At 48.5% G+C, this 21,704-nt stretch overlaps 1 protein-coding gene across 3 annotated transcripts in view; it reads left to right on the plus strand.

Annotated features, from left to right (window-relative positions):
- Nucleotides 1–17,730: 17,730 nt before the first annotated feature.
- The window catches only part of CLNS1A (chloride nucleotide-sensitive channel 1A), a 52,919-nt gene continuing 48,945 nt past the window's right edge, over nucleotides 17,731–21,704 (plus strand). For 2 of the 3 annotated variants that reach the window (XM_068101934.2, XM_068101935.2), the window contains exon 1: nucleotides 17,895–18,212. In XM_068101934.2, the coding sequence (XP_067958035.2) occupies nucleotides 18,094–18,212 (119 nt within the window). In that variant the 5' untranslated portion in view covers nucleotides 17,895–18,093. Of the gene's footprint in view, nucleotides 18,213–21,704 lie in introns of all 3 variants that reach the window. The other variant, XM_068101933.2, reaches the window with a different exon arrangement.

A 21,704-nucleotide genomic window follows, 5' to 3' on the forward strand; every position in this document is an offset into this window, starting at 1 on the left:
ATTTTCTCATTCTTAATGCGCTGAGCATGTAAGGTGTCGTACATAAACGCAACGCTCTGTTGGTCCGTGACGATTTGGAAACACCGCCCAAGCAGATACGGCCGCCATCCCCGAATTGATTCGACGATCGGGTACGCTTCCTTTTCGACAGACGAATGCCTCCGCTCGGCGGAGGTGAGAGTCCGCGAGAAGAAAGCCACAGGGCGGCCCCCTTGGGAGAGAGTCGCCGCTATCGCATGATCTGAGGCATCACTCTCCAAAACGAAAGAGGCACTCTTGTCAATCGTCGCGACAGCGGCGCCAGCGATGTCGACTTTAAGGCCCTCGAAGGCCGCCAGGGCGGCCGGGCCCATGGGGAAAGTGTCGCAGGCCATGAGGGGGCGGAGCTTCGCGGAGAAATTTTGCACCCACTTTGAATAGTGGGCGAACAGCCCTAGAGCGCGTTTCAGCGAAGCCCGATCGCTAGGCGGAGCCATATCGAGCAAAGGGCGCAGACGCTCCTTATCCGGAGAGACGGAGCCATGGGTCACGGTGTACCCCAAAAGGTCTACCGTGCGTAGAGAGTATCGACACTTAGCCGCATTCATGGTTAGGCGATATTTCCGCGCGACCTCGAGGAAGCGTTTCAGATTAGCGTCGTGATGCTCCTGGTCATACCCACAAACCGTAAGATTGTCCAGATAGACAAAGACATCGGTCAAATTCTCCTTCGCAACGAGGTCATCCATAGCCCTCTGAAAACAAGCGACTCCGTTAGTTACCCCAAAGGGAAGTCGCGTGAACTGGTACAACCGCTGACCTGATTCAAAGGCTGTAAAGACGCGATCAGCCCTAGAGATGGGGACTTGATGATACGCACTACGCAGATTGAGAGTGCTATAAACGGAATACAGGGCCACCTGGCGTACCAGGGCGTCCATCCCCGGTAAGGGGTAGGCATCCAGCTGTGTAAAACGATTAATCGTCTGCGAATAGTCGATTACCATGCGCCGGCGGTGGGCCTCACTCCGCACCACTAAGACTTGGGCCCGCCACGGTGACCTACTGTGTTCTATAATACCGTCCTTTAAGAGCAGGGCCGTTTCTTCCGCAATGAATTGCGCGTCCGCGCGAGAGTAGCGCCGCGATTTGACGGCTACAGCGGGTACAATCAGTGGTCAGGTTGGGGAACAGTGAGAGAGGCTCCATGTCCATTTGAGCGAGGGCGCACACAGCGAGCGTGTCCGGCCCACCGAAGTCTATTTCCAAACGTCCATGCCGCTTAAGGAAATCAAGTCCTAACAGAACGTCAGCGCATAAAGCAGGTAATACCATGAGATACACGTCCGGGAACGTGCGTCCCTTTATCACAAGTTTCAATCGACACGCCCCTTTTGTGCTCAACCGAAGTCCCTGAGAGGCCATGAAGATCCGGCGGGTTGTCCCGAGAACCGGCCACCCATGTTGATGCACGAGTCGCTGATCGATAAAACTATCCGTGGACCCCGTGTCAATCAAAGCTTGCGCAAAAACGCCCGCGACCGTGAGCGGAATGATGGCCTGCGCAAGGCCGGCAGACCCGGCAGGTATTGTACCGGCCGGGCGAGAAGATCGCGCCTCGCGGGTGGATCCCACGCCGGCTGCAATCCTTCGGGCAGCGTCGGCAGGTTGGGCCTCAGCAGGAGCATTGAAGTCAGTTGGCTCATCAGCAGATTCATTTGCTAGAGTGGGTGTGTGTAGGTCGTAAGAGCCGCTGCCCGATGGCGCTCGAGTCACGTGAGAAAGATCTCTGCCGTCTGCAGATTCATATGCCAAAGTGAGTGCATGTAATTCGTAAGAGCCGCCGTCAGATGGCGCTCGAGTCACGTGAGAAGGATCTCTGCCGTCTGCAGATTCATATGCCAAAGTGGGTGCATGTAATTCGTGCTGCGTTTGCCGCACATCGAGAGGAGTTTCCACAGCAGGAGCATGTCGCTTGTTTGAAGTAGGCGTTCGAACGCCAGTCAAGGTCGGTCGCGCTGCGGCCGGTCGCGTTCGCGCCATTTGTTTCGGCGGTCCGGTGTATCTCACCAAGGTCGGGCGTGCAGCCAGAGGCCCGCGAGAAGGAGAGCGGCTCATCAAAGCCGAGTGAGGCGCCCCCTCCGGCGCTCGATCCGTTGGCTCCGCGATGAGCCCATTCAAGGTCGCGCGGGGACGCGTGCCCCGAGCGGCCTTCCTGCAGACCTTTGCAAAATGGCCCTTGGTGGAGCACAGGTGGCATGTAGCCTCCCGAGCCGGGCATTCAGAGCGAGGGTGCTGCCGATTCCCGCAAAAATAACATTTTGCATACCGGTCAGGCCGTGGCCGGGCAGCGGCGGCAGCAGTGAGGCTGGAAGCGGAGTTCGCTTCAGGAGCACCCGGAGTCTCGGCCGTGGTGGTCGGGTCCTCCTCCGTATCCTCGGCGGTAGCCCTCTCCGGTCGCGCGAGTTGAGAGGCCCCCGCCACGACTCGTGGGTGATCGTATGTGGTGGATTGTTCTCGGGCATCTGTATATACGCGCGCCAGCCATAGTGCTTCCGTAAATGTCAAATCCGCGACCTCTAGGAGTCGGAGCCGCAAGACCCCAGAACTAATTCCGGAGATGAATGAATCTCGGAGCAAGTCGTCCTGCACTTGCTCGTGGGTCCGTACGTCCTGCACGCAGTCCGCCAACAGGTAGCGCAACTCCTGCGCGTAGCGATCGATCGATTCAGATGGTTGTTGTCGCCGCTGGGAGAGTTGATGCCGGCCGTGCACAGCGCTCCGTGTTTTTACGTATAAGCGCTTCAGCTCGGGTAGTGCCGTAGCGTACGTCTCAAATCGAGCTATGTTCCGGAACACGGTGTGATAGACCTTCGACTGTAACACGGACAGCTTCATCGCAGCGGTGAGCTCTGTTTCGTGAGCAGCAAAATAATTCTCCAGCGTTTTGAGCCAGTGAGTGAACTCCGATGCTGATCCCTCAGCTTGAGAGTCGGCTCCGAGAATTGGTACCACGATCATCTTGTGGTCAGCCATTCCGGCGATCTAAATGATATTAAATGTCGTGAAAATCAAGCTCAGACACGACTTGACCTCTGGGTAGGTTTAATATCATTTAGATCTGAAGTACATCCTGTAAAAATACATTCATGCAACAGGCATTAAAATCAGAGTATTTCATGAGCAATGGTCGATTCAATATGGCAATGGTCCAATAGAGAGGACAGTCAGCGCAGCATTTAGGGGCGTACATACCATTCAAACTACAGGACTATGTCACAGTGAGTGCCGCTGGAGTGTCCGTGCGCCCCGGTTGTCCCGGGTCTTATAGACGCCCCTTTTGAAGCGAGCACACCCTGGGTTCACCTTGGTATAATTTCACTACAGTATACATATGCACAATATTTTGTTTTGTAATCCAACCAAAGATGGCCGACTGACGGTGTTACAGGAGGCGCGGTGGACAGAAGGCTATGTGATGTTCTGTTGAACCTCTCGCCCTTTCCATTCTGTTCTGGATGGTAAAGTCCGATTTTTGGCTTCACAATCCCATAAATGGCACAAAGTTCTGGAATCACCTCTCTCTCAAAATTCCTTCCTTGGTCACTGTGCAACCGTTTAGGAACACCATATCTGACAAACCACTCCTTGACTAGTATGCTTGCTGCAGTTTTTGCTGTCTGGTCCCTCGTCGCAACTGCCCGGGTAAATTTGCTGAACACATCAGTTAGGATCAACACATTTTCGAGGTTGTACATTCCCTTCTCCAACACAGTGAAGTCCATAGCAAGACTTTCTAGCAGTCTCTTAGCAACTAATGACCCTATGGAAGTGCGGAGATTATTGCCTGCCCGACATACATCAACTACACCTGAAACAGTAGTCAGTCACATCCCTAGCCATAAATGGCCAGTAACATCTGTTGACGAGCAAAGCTAATGTATTGTTGTGGATATGAGGATTGTGTTTTTTTTTTGATTGCTTTATTCTGGACCCTCCTGCCTCCAGTTGTGTATAAAGGTCAAAGGTCGTTCCGTAGTTATTTCATAAACAATCACGTTAGCCAATCATAGATTTCCCCCTTGTTGACAGTTATTTCCTTATTCTGTGTAGGTCGAGCACAGACACAGATGCACAGACACAGACACAGACACAGGTCGAGCACAGATAGACAAGTAAGGCCTTGTCTTCCATTAATTGACACTCCATTGCACCGAATTCAAATAGATAGATCCCCTTTCATTCCCATTCCCAAAGCCGCAATTGCCAACTGTTCCCTCCGCGACTCCATTCGCCACGAGGTAGGCTCGGAGAAGAAGGGGGAGGAGCTGCCGAATCCTGGGCATGCCCGCCCCTCGTCATCAAGGGTGGAGCCAGAGGGCTGTGCCGACCAATCGGGGCCGAGGCGAGCTCACCGATGGGCGTGTTCTAGAGGCCGGCGGCTTGATTTGCCCGCGGTGTTATAAAGAGCGCGCGCGGAAGCCGTTGACCAGAAGTGCGCAAGGAGGGCGAAGCGAAGCGAAGAGAGCAAGAGAGAGAGAGGGAGAAAGAAGCAGAAAGAGGGAGTCAGGGCGAAGCAAGAGAGGAAGAGAGGGAGTCAGAGAGAACAAGTGCCAAGTGCCAAGCCTGAGAACAAGTGCAACCACCGCAGCTTTAAACCACCACAGCTTTGAGCTTCGACGGCAGTTTTCGTCCGTGGCTGCGAAGGAACGGCGGCTGCTAAACGTGCCGATCGACCAGGGGGGCGGCGGCTGCTCACTCCCGGCCTGACCGTGCTCTGGTTCCAGTTTTCGTCCTCTCCCTCCAGCCATCCACCTCCTGCCATTCCTGTCATCATTCCCCGCGTGAGTCTGTCTTTGTTTGTTCTGTCCCTGGGTTAAGTAAGCCTGTATAGATAAGCTAGCATTTCACTGTGTCACCTTTCCTCTTCTGTATTTTATTTTCTTATCCTTCCTTCTTCCTTGGTTTCTTTCAATTGTGTAAATAGTAAATAAATCATATTTGTATTTCTTACCCTTTGCCTTTCTTTCTTCTTTACATCCTTCGTCTTAGTCTTTTCCCCATTGAATATCTGTGGCGCGATTCGGCCAACGTTCAGGAATCGGGTTAGTCGGGGTAACTGTTCGGGCGCGGCGGGCATCCGCTCGGCAAACAACATCCTCGCCACGGTCCCGTAACAATTGGTGTCAGGAGTGGGATTGGACCCGAAGCGCGCTTAACGCGCTCAAAATTACGAGCGGCCGAAATTCTGTTTTGTTTTGTTTTAGAAAAATCCGAAATTTGAAATCGCGCCATGGCTAGTCAAGGCGAAGGGATGCAGGTGGGGGAACTAGAAGAGGGGTTAGGGGTAACCCAGGATCAGAGGGAGGAGAACAATGAGGAGGTGGTTAAAGGGGTATCAGGTGCGCAAAATGGCTCCCTCGCGCACGTGGTTGTAGCGGCACCAAATTTAGCCGCGCCCGTGGTCGCAGCAGCCGAGCCCGAGATGCCAGGGTACATGCGAGCCTTCATGGCCCAATTCATGGCAGAAGTACAGAAAAAGAACGACAGTATGGACAGGTTGGAAGGCCAAATGGGGGCAATGAGGGACGAAGCAAGGGGCACCAGTGCCCAAATTGGGAAGATAGACAGCAAATTGGAGGGGTTAGACATAAATTTGAGGGGTTAGACAATAAATTTGAGGAGTTAGACAATAAATTTGAGGGGTTAGACAACGGGATAAAAGAGGTGAAGAATGGGTTAACGGGGCTAGAAGATAAGATGGAAGGCAAATTGTGGGAGATAGGGGAGCAATCCGCCCGGGAAATCAAACAAATGGGGAACCAGATAGAGGAGGTGAAAATCGGGTTAAAAGGTAAATTGGATGCTCAGAGGGATGAATTGGGACAGATGAGGGCGGCATCTACTAAAGAGATGGAGGAGATGGGGGAGGAAATACGACGAGGTGTAAGCGAGGAGGTCTCGGGGGTACGCGAGGAGGTAAAGCGAGGTGAGAAGCGTATGGAGAAAGAGGTGAGGAATAATACGGCTAGGTTACAGGGGGGCATAGAGGGTCTGACGAGGGGAGTAGAACAGCTGACAGTGGGACAAAAGGAACTCGTGGACCAAGTGGAAAAGAACACTGCAATAATCGGGGGGTTAAAAGCGACGCAAAAAGACATTAAAAATGAATTACTAGCAACAAAGAAGGAATGTCAGATGGTACGTGAGGGACTGACAACGAGGTTGGACGTGGTGACGGAGGCAATGGAGACAAAGGACTGAGAGGTGAGGACGCACATAGAAACGGTCAAGGTGGCGTTAGAGGACGAAATTGAGGAGACGCACCGGGAAATAAAAGAGGTGAAGCAAAAGTTAGAGGAAGTGGAAGAGGGGGTGAGTGAAATTAAGAAGAGACGGAGGGAAACTAAGAGTGAGATAAAGGAGGAAGTAATGGAATATGTGCAAGGTCGGTGCTCAAATCGTGATGGTGTGCTCACTAACCAAATAAAGAGTTTGCAGGTGGCAGAGGAGGTGCGAAGACGAGGTGCCAAGGTAAGTGGCGATATATTCGGAAATGTATATGATGTGAGGGGAGCTTCATTCGGCTTGGGGGTTGGTTTGGATCCGGGTGTTCGTGAGAGGCCGTTGGTGAAGTGTGCGACAGGTACGGTGTGCGAAGGAGGAGGTGTGCAAGAATGTCCGACTATGGGGTGTGTGAGGAAAAAGTGCACGCCGAGGAGTGAGTGTGCTGTCGAGAGTGAGTTGGTCGTAGCGCGAGTGCGGGGGGGCACATGGAAGCGCGTCGTGGGGAGTGTTACAGGGGATGTAACGGAAGCATGCACGCCTGTGGTGAGTGTTACGGAGGGTGTAACGGGAGAGTGCGCAAGAGGATGCGCGAGGAAGGTGTGTAACGGACGGGTGCATGAGGAAAGAGTGCGCTGTCAAGAGTAAGGGAGAATGCACACCTGTGGTGAGTGTTACGGAGGGTGTAACGGGAGAGTGTGCGCGAGAAAGGTGTGTAACGGACGGGTGCATGAGTACAGAGTGCGCTGTCAAAAGTAAGGGTGAATGCGCGACCGAGTGTGGTGGTAAAAGTAGTAAGAGTGACACGGAGCCTAAGTTGGTTGTGGCAGGTGTTACATATTTATGTGAATGTATGTGAATTACTATTCAGGTCTTTGCTTATCAAGGTGGACTCGATTAAAGGTTGTTGTGATTAAAGGGTCAGGAGCCCTTCTGGGAAAAAGGAGACCGGAAACGGAAGAAGAAAAGACACGAGGTCCTGGAGAAGCGACGATTCTTCTTCTTCCTCGCCGAGCTCGGAGGCGAGCGATATCGCTATTGAGCAACGTAACAGAATCGGCGTTTAAAAGCCCGTCTGGCGAGAGGAGTTACCGGGACGCGTAACTACCCTTTGACACGTCAAGTCACCGTGGGTTCGTGCACGGAACCAAGCAGCCGGCACAGTTCGCCTCACCGTCTACAAGGCCGCGTACGGGTCGCACCTTGGGCCGCGCGCGCTGGGCCAGCCACGTGTTGCTTTGCCTGCTTTGCTTTACCCGCTTTGCTTGGCCAGGGGGTGCGCGCTGCAGTCGTTGTTCCCGGTACGGGACGTGCCCGGTGAAAGCACGTCAGGAAGGGTCCGTTCAACCGCCCACGTGCGGAGATCGAACTACAGGAGTACGGAGACATTGAGAGAGACATTGACCATGGAGGGAGTCGGGAGTGGGGCTCACGTGAGGAATGTATAAGATGGCCATCTTAGAGTTATTATAGATGAGTTTACATCTTTGCACTATTGATTGCTGATTGTGGATGGTTGTTGATTGCTCGGGGAATATATCATTGATTATTCCGGATCCTTGGTGTGGGGTTTCTTATTGATTGGAATTCATATTGATTGCGTTACGAGAGCGCATAAATAATAGATCTTTCTGGCGGAGTTCCTCTCACGGTCCGGGGGTCACCGAGACCAGGTAGTCACCGGGAGGACCACGTAACACAGGTGAGAGGATGCACACCTGGAATGGTAGAGCGCGTATGGGAATGCACGCTGGAATTGGTAGTGAGGCACGTGATTGGGTGTGCAAGTGAGAGCACACCTGTGGTTGTCACCGAGGAGGGGGCGCGAAGAGGTGTGTTGGTGAGGTGTGCGAACGACAAGTGTGTGCAAAGGTGTGCGGTGGTCAGGTGTGTGACAAAGTCTGTAAGCGGAATGAGTGTACCTGGGTGTGTCAGGGAAGGTGCAATGACAAAGAGCATGGAGACAGCTGGATGTATGAGCAAGGAACGGGCTGCGGGGTGTAAGCATGCAAGTGAAGCATCGACACTAACCGGGTTAGCGGTTAGAGCGACGTATAGCCGAATCGGGCCCTCTGTGCGCGCCGGGCAGCTTTGCGTGCCGCGGGGATTGTGACCGCGGCGGTTTCGAAAGAACCACCGTGCGGGATCCACGCCGGGCCTCGCTGTGACCGGCCGCGTCCGTGCTCTGCTAAGCGGAACGGGCGGCCCGGTAGGAAGGGTCATCATGGCGACCCCTTTTTGTTGAGGCGTTCCGGCAGGGCGAGATCGGGCCATTGGACGGCTCGGTGCCGGGATGGTGCGTGGGATCTCGGCCCGGGTAAACCTCCTCCCCTGCACCGAGTGCCGGACGGATCCAGCCGCCGGCACCAAGCAACCCGCATTCATTGCTCGGCTTTGCGAAGCCGAGCTTTAGAGATGAATTGGCACACCGAGAGGCTCAAGTGAGTAGACGTGTGACGAGGATAGTGTTTTGGCCCCGAAATTAGAAAAACAAAATTTGATGATTGGCAAAGGATTGGCAGAGTGATGATTGGTAATGGTAGTGATTAGCAGATGATTGGCAAATTTTTAATTAGCTGGAATTTGGTGTGCAAAATTGGTAGTGGAAGATGCCCGATGTGGTGGGATGGCAACTTTGCCATCTCTCACAGCGGGGGGCAAAGGAGCACTAGGCTCTTGGGGTTTATGGCAGTGAAAACTAGCCCGGGAGGGTTAGGATATAGTGTGTAGGGACCTAGAGATTGACCTTAGGTAACGTTAAGGTTAGGTAGTGACAATGATACCTGTGGTGGGGACGCAGGTAGATTCGTTTGGATGATAATGACGTGGTATGTGCTTAGTTTAAAGGGAAGACGGGGAGCACTAAGTTAGCAGGGCAACAGGTAGTACAGATGATGCCGTGTGTATGGTTAAAAGGTGTGATTGCACAGGTGTGCAACTGAACAGGTGTATGGAGCAGTGTGTGAGTGAGTGATAGTGATGTGAGTTGTGCTGACCAAATGGTCCAGGAAGGAAGGAGGGTGCAGATGGCACCAGGGAGATTGCACAGGTGTGCAACTGCAGGTGAATGAAGAACAGGTGTATGGAATAAATGGTCTGGAGTATATGGAGTATTGGAATGGATGGTCGTGGAGTGAGTATGGTGGAAACTGTGGAGTGGAGTGGAGTGGATGGTGCGGAGGTGTGAATGGGGGAAGAGTGGACCCCCATCACGAATACCCGGGGAGGGTAGTTTAAGTGTAAGGTAGAGGGTATAGGTAAATTGTGGTTGGATATTGGCATCTGTGGTGCGAGGTGAAAGAATGGTGTTTGGATGGGTGCATTAGTGTTGTGGAAATGGCTGGGCGTGTAGCCTGTTAGTGTCTATAGTTGGTTGGGCACTCCACCACTGTGAGGATGTCGGCCAGGTGAGGCCGCAGGTGGGCTCTGGGAGCCGGTAGAGTTGTGGATGGGGCCCGAGGATCCGGAGGACGGACCCGGGTAGCCCAGTGCCAGAGGGCACCGAGTGGGGAGAGCGCCAGAGGGCCTTCCCCAGGTAGATAGGGTAGGGTAAGGAGCAGGTAAGCTCGGAGGCAACTGCAGTGGTGGAGGTGTGCAGGTGGGTAGACCTGCTGGGAGAGCTACACGACCCAGTCCAGAAATTGTGCAAGGGCACAGGGAGTTGAATCGGGGGAGTGAGACCCCAAATTGAGAAGCACCACAGTTTGGTCAATGGGAATTTGGTTTTTAAAACCACATAGAGTAAGATTGCCAATGGTTTGGCAGGGAAAGACCCCGGGTAGTGTAAAGTGTGTTAAAGTCATTTAGAGGATAGTTAGGATTGAAGTCTCCTCGCACCATCTACATCCACTCACCTGAGGTGACGTAACTCCACACCATGCCATGTTTTATTATTTTTATTGTGCAGATGTTTGGAATGTGAGACGCATCATGACGTGGGTGTGACATTGTGCTGATGTTCCATCTCTTCCTCCTTATGAGGATTGATGATGAATTGGGTGATGGCAAATTTTGGTTAGAGGGATTGTGAAGACGAATTTGGTGTAGGAGAAATATGGGGAAGACGTGACAGTAGTGACGAATTTTGTAATGTGTAGATTGTTGTAAATATGGGGTAAGGGCAAGGGTAGTGTAGGTGACAGGGGGGGTGACGTACGGTAGGGACGAGCTTTTCTCCGCTCCGTCTCCATACGCACCTCACCTTGCATTGCCTTGTTTGATGTGTACCCTTGAGACCTTACCCCTCGCTCATCTGTCTTTTCCCCCCTTTTGTCTCCCACCGAGGACTGTGCGCCACTGGGTGCCGAGGGGAGCGTGCGGGAGTCCGCCATTGTGTGCCCGGAACTCCCAGAACCAGCTGTCTGCATCGATGCACCACATTATGGACCACATGTCTGTGGCTGAGCACCACTTATGGACCCCATGGGTTGGGGCATGGCCCCTCTGCTGGAACCGGCCATGAGGGCCCGAGATCTTGCTGGCGGACCTTGGTCACAGGGCACCTATGCCGCACAGGTGAACCACACATAGTCGGCCCTGTGGGCCATAAATAAATCAAAACAATGGACACGTGCTGTGCAGGTTTATTTCCACCAATAGGCCGCCAGTAAGAAAATGAAAGAAAGACAACATCTGGAAGAACAAATAGCCAGCAGAGGGAGCCGAAGAGCAAGAGACCACCAGCAGGGTTTGGGGTTGTTTAGTTATTTTATTCATGAACAGTGATGACTGTGCACCGATTGGTGCTTGATGGTGCTTTGGTGCTTTATGGTGCGTCGATGCAAGGCAGACTGTCTCCCTCCCCCCCCCCCCCCCCCCCCCCAGAAAGAACATTCATAGGTCATGGGTTGCGTATTGTAAATAAAAGTAGCATCAACTAAATAATACTCCCCCATCGTAAATGTATAGTTTGAAAACAATTCCGCAATTCGGTTAGCTGTGGACGTGAATCTGTTAGGCAGGGTGCAATGGAGCAGCGGGACATATTTATCTATGTTTTAAAACTGTCACACTCAGGGTCAGGTTAAATGTAGAGGGAACTATACCTACGTGCCACACTAAAGGTAAAAGTTCATAGGCCCGGGACGTGCCTAAGAGGAGGAGGGTGCAGTGTTGTGGATATGAGGATTGTGTTGTTTTTTTTATTGCTTTATTCTGGACCCTCCTGCCTCCAGTTGTGTATAAAGGTCAAAGGTCGTTCCGTAGTTATTTCATAAACAATCACGTTAGCCAATCATAGATTTCCCCCTTGTTGACAGTTATTTCCTTATTCTGTGTAGTTGGGTAAGGCCTTGTCTTCCATTAATTGACACTCCATTGCACCGAATTCAAATAGATAGATCCCCTTTCATTCCCATTCCCAAAGCCGCAATTGCCAACTGTTCCCTCCGCGACTCCATTCGCCACGAGGTAGGCTCGGAGAAGAAGGGGGAGGAGCTGCCGAATCCTGGGCGTGCCCGCCCCTCGTCATCAAGGGTGGAGCCAGAGGGCCGTGCCGACCAATCAGGGCCGAGGCGAGCTCACCGATGGGCGTGTTCTAGAGGCCGGCGGCTTGATTTGCCCGCGGCATTATAAAGAGCACGCGCGGAAACCGTTGACCAGAAGTGCGCGAGGAGGGCGAAGCGAAGCGAAGCGAAGAGAGCAAGAGAGAGAGAGGGAGAAAGAAGCAGAAAGAGGGAGTCAGGGCGAAGCAAGAGAGGAAGAGAGGGAGTCAGAGAGAACAAGTGCCAAGTGCCAAGCCTGAGAACAAGTGCAACCACCGCAGCTTTAAACCACCACAGCTTTGAGCTTCGACGGCAGTTTTCGTCCGTGGCTGCGAAGGAACGGCGGCTGCTAAACGTGCCGATCGACCAGGGGGGCGGCGGCTGCTCACTCCCGGCCTGACCGTGCTCTGGTTCCAGTTTTCGTCCTCTCCCTCCAGCCATCCACCTCCTGCCATTCCTGTCATCATTCCCCGCGTGAGTCTGTCTTTGTTTGTTCTGTCCCTGGGTTAATTAAGCCTGTATAGATAAGCTGGCATTTCACTGTGTCACCTTTCCTCTTCTGTATTTTATTTTCTTATCCTTCCTTCTTCCTTGGTTTCTTTCAATTGTGTAAATAGTAAATAAATCATATTTGTATTTCTTACCCTTTGCCTTTCTTTCTTCTTTACATCCTTCGTCTTAGTCTTTTCCCCATTGAATATCTGTGGCGCGATTCGGCCAACGTTCAGGAATCGGGTTAGTCGGGGTAACTGTTTGGGCGCGGCGGCCATCCGCTCGGCAAACAACATCCTCGCCGCGGTCCCGTAACAGTATGTTCAGGCCCTTGATTTCCCATCCCATCATGGACAATTGTCAGAACTTTCGGTATCAGGGCTTCTGGCCTTCACTCGAGTACGAGTACCTTTACTCTCCTAGATCAGTAATCTCCTTGGTGGGAGTCTCTGTTGATCCTGAAATTTGCAGATACTGCTGATGTCTGGATCACTCCTTTGAAGGTAGCGAATATCTGTTAAAGGAAGACCAGGTAACTTTGGCGACACCACAGGCTCGGGAGATATTCCATGAAAGGTCTTGCTTGAGTTTCCTCAAGCCAAATTTCCTCTACGTCTACGAGTTCAGAGGGATGATTCAATTCACCCATCACTGGTGGCCGTTGTCTCTTCGAGTCTATGACTCTGGTTGGTGTGTGCTTGACCTTCCTACTAAAAGCTTGTGCATGTATGTTAGTTTTTCCAGATGAATGCCTCATTTTCAAGTCAAACGGAGCTAAAACTGAGCTGAAACTGCCCGCTTCAAGGCTAACAACAGTTCCAGTTTTAGGCTACTATAATTTTTCATGTTACGTTTGTTCGGTTGGAGAGATCTACTGACGTAACTGATTACAACATGTCCGTTTTCCTGTTCTTGAGATAGAACTGCACCCAGCCCGAGATCACTGGCATTCACCTTCAATATGAAATCTCTGGAAAGGTCAGGAAATCCTAAAATTGGGGCTTCTGTCAATTTGTCCTTCAGCGTAGTTATGGCCTCATCGCAGGTGTGATGCCAAGCTCCCAATCCTAATGGCTTACTCGCTTTCTTGCCCTCCCTTCCTTTACCAGTACCATCTAGCAAGGCATGCAGTGGGGTTGCGATTTTGGCAAAGTTTTTCACAAATCTCCTCTAGTAACCAAGTATCCCTAAAAATATATGAAGTATGGATTCTGTCTTGGGTTTTGGCCATTCCCAAACTGCAACACTTTTGTCTGGGCCTGGAAGGATCTCTTCTCTGGGAACGAGTGCCCTAAAAGATCCACACGATATGCGATGAGCTAGTGCTCCATCACATTTGTTTTTTGTGAATTCTGTGGAATTGTAAGCTCTCAAAATTAATGGAATCTCCTGTGATGAGACCGAAGCATGAGATCTGTTGCTCTCACATGGCAGGCATGTCGGTGATTTGTGTTTTCTTCCATCTTTTCTCCAACATCGTTCCCTCTGCCTCTGCTAATAAGCATTCCTCTGACTTTCCCTTGCAACTGCAGGATGTACGTGTTCTTCCAAGTTAAACTTCCAAAATCGAGGCTGACTGCATACCGCAACTCATTTATTCCTCACTTCTCCCATCTATAGAACCATTTTCCAAAGTCTTCTGTCTCAACCTTCCTTCAAGGCTTCAAGCAAGCAGTGTACCACCACCTCATGTCATCCCCCATCCTGACCATGATCTTTATTACCCTCATTAACAAAAAAAACCCCTTCGTTATTTGCTGTTGTTGATTTCAGTGCTCTCTCTATCCTTTCCTGTTCATTTATCTCCTTGCTGATTGTGGCCAATTGTTGCCCTGTTACCTCACTTTCAATCAAGGTCTGTCTGGATACACGGCCACATTACTTCCTGATTCACCGATGTTCTCCGTGCATGCAGTCAGCAATTTCCTCTAAGTACAATTCTTTATGGCTGGCAGGATAGCCTCGAGGTGTGCACACCCACCTTTGTCTAGCCTGGGTTTGAATCCTGGCCAAGCTATAAACTGTCATCCCTTGTTTCACAAGCGGTTCACCTTACAATGGGCATCCCGTCAGCCAGCATTAGTTGGTGGATGTTAAAGATCCCATGGTGTCCATGAAGAGTAGGTGAGCTATCACGACACCATGAACAAATTACTAAATTTCTGCACTAACCTATCGAGGGCTTTGCATCAGCGGCACAGCCGTGCCCTAAGCCATTGATGATACCATGCAGCCTTGTGCTGCATACAAAATAAGAATGGCAGACTGTCCAAAATATTGTTGCGGCACCGGGTTCTAGGTTTACCACGAAGGGAACTTCTCCGTCTCCTGAATTCTTGGCCCTGAGGCCAACAGCCGCGGATAACTCCACTGTCCCAGCGGGTCGCTCATCAACCATGAACGCCGCCGATTGATTCCGTCAAACCTGGCAGAGTCCTCGCTACAGAACGCGTTACCTTTCAGATCGTTTGGCAATGTCAATTGGAGCCCGTACCCTCGATACGTACTTGTTTACTTAATCAGGTACAGTCGAGCAGGTACTGTCCAGTACGTACCAGCTAAATTACGGAGCCAAATGGTGGGGTTAACAGATGTAATCATGGTCCAATAATAAGTAATTAATAGACATACTGACTGACCAATAATAAGTAATTAATAGACATACTCAAGGTCCAATAATAAGTAATAAATATACGTACTCAAGATCCAATAATAAGTAATAAATATACGTACTCAAAATCCAATAATAAGTAATTAATAGACGTCCTGACTGTCCAATAATAAGTAATTAACAGACATACTCAAGATCCAATAATAAGCAATGAATACATGTACTCACTGTCCAATAAAAAGTAATTATTATACGTACTCCAATAATAAGTAATTAATATACGTACTCAAGATCCAATAATAAGTAATTCATAGACGTACTGACTGTCCAATAATAAGTAATTAATAGACGTACTCACTGTCCAATTATAAGTAATTCATCAACATACTGACTGTCCAATAATAGGTAATTCATAGATGTATTCAAGGTCCAATAATAAGTAATTAATAGATGTACTCACTGTCCAATCATAAGTAATTAATACATCCTCACTGTCCAATAATAAGTAATTAATAGATGTACTCACTGTCCAATCATAAGTAATTAATACATCCTCACTGTCCAATAATAAGTAATTAATAGACGTACTCACTATCCAATTATAAGTAATTCATTGACATACTGACTGTCCAATAATAAGTAATTAATAGATGTACTCACTGTCCAATAATAAGTAATTAATAGACGTACTCACTGTCCAATAATAACTAATTAAAAGTTGTACTCAAGGTCCAATAAATAAGTAATTCATAGATGTACTGACTGTCCAATAATAAGTAATTCATAGATGTATTCAAGGTCCAATAATAAGTAATTAATAGATGTATTCACTCCAATAATAGGTAATTAATAGACGCACTCACTGTCAAATAATAAGTAATTAATAGACTTACTCACTGTCCAATAATAACTAATTAATAGATGTACTCAAGGTCCAATAATAAGTAATTCATCGACATACTGACTGTCCATTAATAGGTAATTCATAGATGTATTCAAGGTCCAAAAATAAGTAATTAATAGACGTACTCAAGGCCCAATAATAAGTAATTAATAGACGTACTCAAGGCCCAATAATAAGTAATTAATAGACGTACTCAAGGCCCAATAATAAGTAATTAATAGACGTACTCAAGGCCCAATAATAAGTAATTAATAGACCTACTCAAGGCCCAATAATAAGTAATTAATAGACGTACTCAAGGCCCAATAATAAGTAATTAATAGACGTACTCAAGGCCCAATAATAAGTAATTAATAAGTAATTTATAGACGTACTCAAGGCCCAATAATAAGTAATTAATAGACGTACTCAAGGCCCAATAATAAGTAATTAATAGACGTACTCAAGGCCCAATAATAAGTAATTAATAGATGTACTCAAGGCCCAATAATAAGTAATTAATAAGTAATTTATAGACGTACTCAAGGCCCAATAATAAGTAATTAATAGACGTACTCAAGGCCCAATAATAAGTAATTAATAAGTAATTGATAGACGTACTCAAGGCCCAATAATAAGTAATTAATAGATGTACTCAAGGCCCAATAATAAGTAATTAATAGAAGTACTCAAGGCCCAATAATAAGTAATTAATAGCCGGCGAAGCCGGTGTTGTCAATAAACGCGTATGTATTATGTCGAAAACCTGATTATGCCTTGGCTTGAGAATTCCGAAGCACAATGGAGGCCGCCATCTTGCGGATGCGGAAGTATGCATAACAAATTGAAAACGTTCAATAGGAGTTTGTTTCACCCGGCTTTGTTTGATTCACAATCTTATGCACCTCTAATTGATAATTAAAATACTTTAAGACCAACCTCGGCCCGCACGGGTCTGGTTATCTTCAACGAAAAGCGTCACCAAACACCGGACCCAATGAGAGTCGAGCATTTGAAAAAATATTTCTAAAACCAAATCACGCAATGGAGGCCGCCATCGACCGGATGCGGAAGTTTGCATAAAACAATTGCGAAAAAGTTCAATAGGAGTTTGTTTCACCCGTCGTTCTTTGATTCACAATCTAATGAACCTCTAATTTGTAATTAAAATACGTTAAGACCAACCTCGTTATCTTCAACGAAAATCGTCACCAAACACCGGAACCAATGAGATTCGAGCATTTGAAAAATATTTTTAAAAGCTTATTACGCGTTTCGGAGGCTGAAAACGGCGTCAAATATTCTAAAATTGACGAAGAATTATTTTTTAGAAATCTCGCGGCCGTAGGGGATAGTTTTTTACGGCCAGAAATATCCGAAGTTGAGACGGAATTCACCGAATTAATCAAGAAGGGAATTTTATCAATTTTAATCTCATCCAGAATGCAAATGGTACCTACTACACCTACTACACCGACGGTACCTACTACACCTACCTACTACCAACTACCTAACCTACTGATGCCATAGTGATGGGTAAAATAGTGGCAAGAGGCTTTGGCTTCGCCGGCTCATTGCGGCTTTGCCGTCGGTACTAGTAGATGTACTCACTGTCAAATAATAAGTAATTAATAGATGTACTCACTGTCAAATAATAAGTAATTAATAGACGTATTCAAGGTCCAATAATGATTGTTATGGTGCCCTGATTTACCTGTACCCAAGCATCACGTGACCGGCCCAACTCTGTATTAAATTTGAAGAAGAAGATGCTGTATTTGTGTGCAGGAAAAAGAGTCGTCGATGCGTGCGCATTACCGAGTGGACGTTAAGCCGTGTGTCCCGTCTGAGTTCATCGCCGGTACCCCGAACAAATTACAATTTCCTTATGTAGAGAGACGCTGCATCAGCGGCACAGACGTTTTTCCAACAAAGCAAGCAACCAGAGGCTCGCACATTAATTGATTTCGGTTTCGACGCGGTGTAGACGGCGATGAGCGGCGGTGTCGTTGGTTGTGCAGACTAAATTTTCCGTAATCCAGATTGTAATGTAATTACACTTCCCGTGGGGACGTTCCATTCAGATGTGTTTTTCAATGAATTTGTGACGTTTGAAAAAGATGTTCGTGTCCGTTTCCAAGATCGGTTCTAATTTTACACCTTCCGAGGTAAATTGTGCGTGTTTCGTAACCACGTGCGTCCTCCTGTTGCACGGTAAACGGATTTTCCTTGTGGTACGATCGGCAAAGGAAGAAGAAGAAGAGGTAGAGAAGAAGAAGAAGACGACACGGTGATTTGCCGTGGCCTCGTTGTTACTTCAGGGAACTTTCTATTCCTGGTGTCTCCACGTTCGAGACGCCATGTCCCCGCAGTCCCGACTGGAGGGCCCGATCCACGGCGTGAAGCTGCGCCAGGAGGACACGTCCGTGTTTGTCGACGGGAAGCGCCTGGGTAGCGGAGCTCTGCTCATCGCAGAAAGGTGAACCTGCGGTCGGGCTTCACGTGCAAACGTGACGTCAAAGGTAGAGCGTGACGTAGCTTTGTGTCTGGATTGTTAACCGGACATTTCTGTCGGGATAACGTGAATAACGTTAACAAAGAAAGTAGGAGGTGGGACCGCGAAACATTCTTCGCTCAATTTCACTCTTTATTTTATTCATTCCTACTTGTGGTTTCCTCACAACCTTCTTCGGTTCCCGCGTAACTCGGACGCGCCAACGTGAATTCGAGGGGGAAACGAGGATTACCTGCATGATGGTTACCTTCTATAAATGTCGTTTAAAAATGATAGATTTTCCTTCAGCTTCACCAACCTCCTCAAAAATGTACAATTCCGATTGTTTTATGAGGTAATTTAAAAATGATGACGTCATATCAGACGGTTCCGGTTATCCAATTTTGCCAAGCCAGCCGTTCCTTAACGGTTTTTAATGGAGTGCTTGCTGGAGTGCTTAAGCCGCTTAGCGAGCGCTCTACCAGCAGCTTGCTATCTGAACACCACACCCCGGTGCTGTCTCGTTGGGATTGTGCAATCAGACTTGGCGGTGTAATGGTTAGAGCTGGGGTTCTTAACCTGGGGTATCCATAACACCTTGGGGGTATGGGGACCAAAATCTGGGGGTATGGGACTCGTAATAAATAATAATAATAAATTGTAATAAATTCAATGAAATATCAACTTTAAATATATAATAAATATATAACTAAGCTAAGCTATTGAGATATTTTGAAGTCACACTGGAACCTAATGGGACTGGTAATCAGGCGCGGATCCCCAAACTTGGCCCATTTTCTGGGTAATAAGTTACCAATTTTCATCCAAAAAAATAGGCAATTCAAGTAAAAACACCCCTCAGAATGCACCACAGAGCACCTAGAGATCCAAAAAATTCTAGGGGGACATGCCCCCAGTCCCCCCTAGCTTTGCGCACTTTTGGTGCGCTTTGGTCAGTCAACAGTCTGGCGAAGGGGTATGGGGACATCGTGGGCAATCCGTTGGGGGTCTTGACAGGGAAAAAGGTTAAGAACCCCTGGGTTAGAGGGTTCGCTATGAGTCTGGGAGGTTGGTGTGTGGTTCCAGACTTGGTGGTGTAATGGTTAGAGGGTTCGTTGTGAGTCTGGGAGGTTGGTCTGTGGTTCCAGACTTGGCGGTGTAATGGTTAGAGGGTTCGTTGTGAGTCTGGGAGGTTGGTCTGTGGTTCCAGACTTGGTGGTGTAATGGTTAGAGGGTTCGCTATGAGTCTGGGAGGTCGGTCTGTGGTGTTCCAGACTTGGCGGTGTAATGGTTAGAGGGTTCGTTGTGAGTCTGGGAGGTTGGTCTGTGGTTCCAGACTTGGCGGTGTAATGGTTAGAGGGTTCGCTATGAGTCTGGGAGGTCGGTCTGTGGTTCCAGACTTGGCGGTGTAATGGTGAGAGGTTTCGCTATGAGTCTGGGAGGTTGGTGGTTCCAGACTTGGCGGTGTAATCGTTAGATGGTTAGAGGGTTCGCTATGAGTCTGGGAGGTTCGTGGTTCCATACTTGGCGGTGTAATGGTTAGAGGGTTCGCTATGAGTCTGGGAGGTTGGTGGTTCCATACTTGGCGGTGTAATGGTTAGAGGGTTCACTATGAGTCTGGGAGGTTGGTGGTTCCAGCCTCTACTTCCTTCTACATTCATTTCCATCACTCTTCTCAACCAGTCACTTCCATCCTTCCTCAACACATGACCAAACCATCTCAACCTGTTTCTCTTCACAGCATCCATCACAGGCTCTATCCCCATCATCTTTCGCAATTCATCATTTGTCTTCCTCTCTCTCAGCGACACTCCGCACATCCACCGAACCATTCGCATTTCCACCCTTTCCAGCCTTCGTTGCTGCTCTACATTCATTACCCAGTACCCATGTTCATTACATTACAGGGTGTTTCCTCATAATGAAATAAATGTGATGCATCACATCAAAAGGAGCGTCTATTAAATACGTACCATTAGAACGTCTGTAGTAATTACATCTAGTTTAGGTCATCTCTGTTGAAATTCGAAGAGATGAACTTGTAAAGAATGGGTTGTGATGTACGCATGTTTGTCCGTCCATTCGTTCGTTCAGTTTTTGCTGCTGCTCCCTTGTCGCTGGCTGATTGTTCTGGAACGTTTTCCAGGGCAATAAGGTGATTTGAATTATCAGCAGTAGGCGTGTGTTTGCTTCATGCAGGTAACCCAGGCCTACACACCTCCCAAATAAAGCTATTTGTCAGAAGAACATGTTGCGTGCATGGAACGAGATCGCCTGCATTGCTCTGCTTGTAATAAATAATATAATGATGAGGTCCGTTTACAATTGTTTATTACTCCCGCTAGGGAGTAATGCATTCGATTGTGTGTGTGGGGTGTGTGGTGTGTTCGTGTGTTCGTGTGTTCGTGAACAAGATATCTGGAAAAGTTCTGAACGGTTCCGGATCCAGGAATTTTTTGAAGGATTTTTTTACCATTCGAAGATGGGGCTCCAACTTGACCCACGGCGGGAGTATGCGCTCTCCTGAGTAACGCTCTAGTTTACTTAGTTACTTTCATGATTACACAGACGCATGCGCGCACAGGGCGCAATAACGGAGATGGATACCTTGAGACCTGAGAGGGCTCGGTTCCACCTTCTGAAACCCACATATGTAGTTAACAACGATACACACCTTCCCGGGGCACTCTGGGTACACAACAGTTTGCGCCACAATTCTCACCGCACTCGGCGGAGCATTTCCTCAGCTCATCACATATTCATGACCCTCAGTGGGAGGAGTTCCGACTGTGAGTTCCAGTAGTTTTGGCGCTTCCTGTGCGCTGTTCAATCTATTCTGCAATAAATACTTCGCATCATTTCATCTCTTGCGGTGTTGTGATTTGTTTATTGTTCCTACATCAAGTTAAACACATCCTACTGGTGCAGGAGGGATTTCTTCCTCCCCATGGATGCCAACCAATGGGGATCCTTCGTGCTTTATCCTTTTCAATGTTTACCCACAAGCAAGCAAGGAAGCAGCACGCACCATTTTAAAATCTATACGATAAGAGCCGTGTGTGTGTCTGTGTATTAGAAATCTTTGTTAGTATATGATTCGGATGTGCTTTGCATGGTCATGTTGTGTCTCTCTGTGAGTTTCAAAGCAAAACTTTGCCGTATTCAGGCAAGGTAACTGTTACCTGCTTAGCTCTGAGCTGGCCGAGAGCATGGGTCTCACAGCGGGCGTTGCTAGCTCTGGGTTATCTCTGACTGGCCTCCGCTACGTCGCCAGAAGATAATCCAGAATCCGCTGTGCGCTCGCCTCTGTTCGCAGTTGAATATCGGTTTTCTCACGCAAGCGTTCTAACTTATTGTTCTATACACAGACTGCATGAAGTCAACGATTGGTCACTTAACGTGCCGGTTGATGAGTTTCACAAATCGATGCCCTCAAATTGAAAAAAAAAAAAAAAGCTCGAATTGCAGGACATGTCA

The sequence above is a fragment of the Myxine glutinosa genome, chromosome 5 (assembly GCF_964187855.1).
Source record: "Myxine glutinosa chromosome 5, kmMyxGlut1.1, whole genome shotgun sequence".
NCBI classification, from domain to species: domain Eukaryota; kingdom Metazoa; phylum Chordata; class Myxini; order Myxiniformes; family Myxinidae; genus Myxine; species Myxine glutinosa.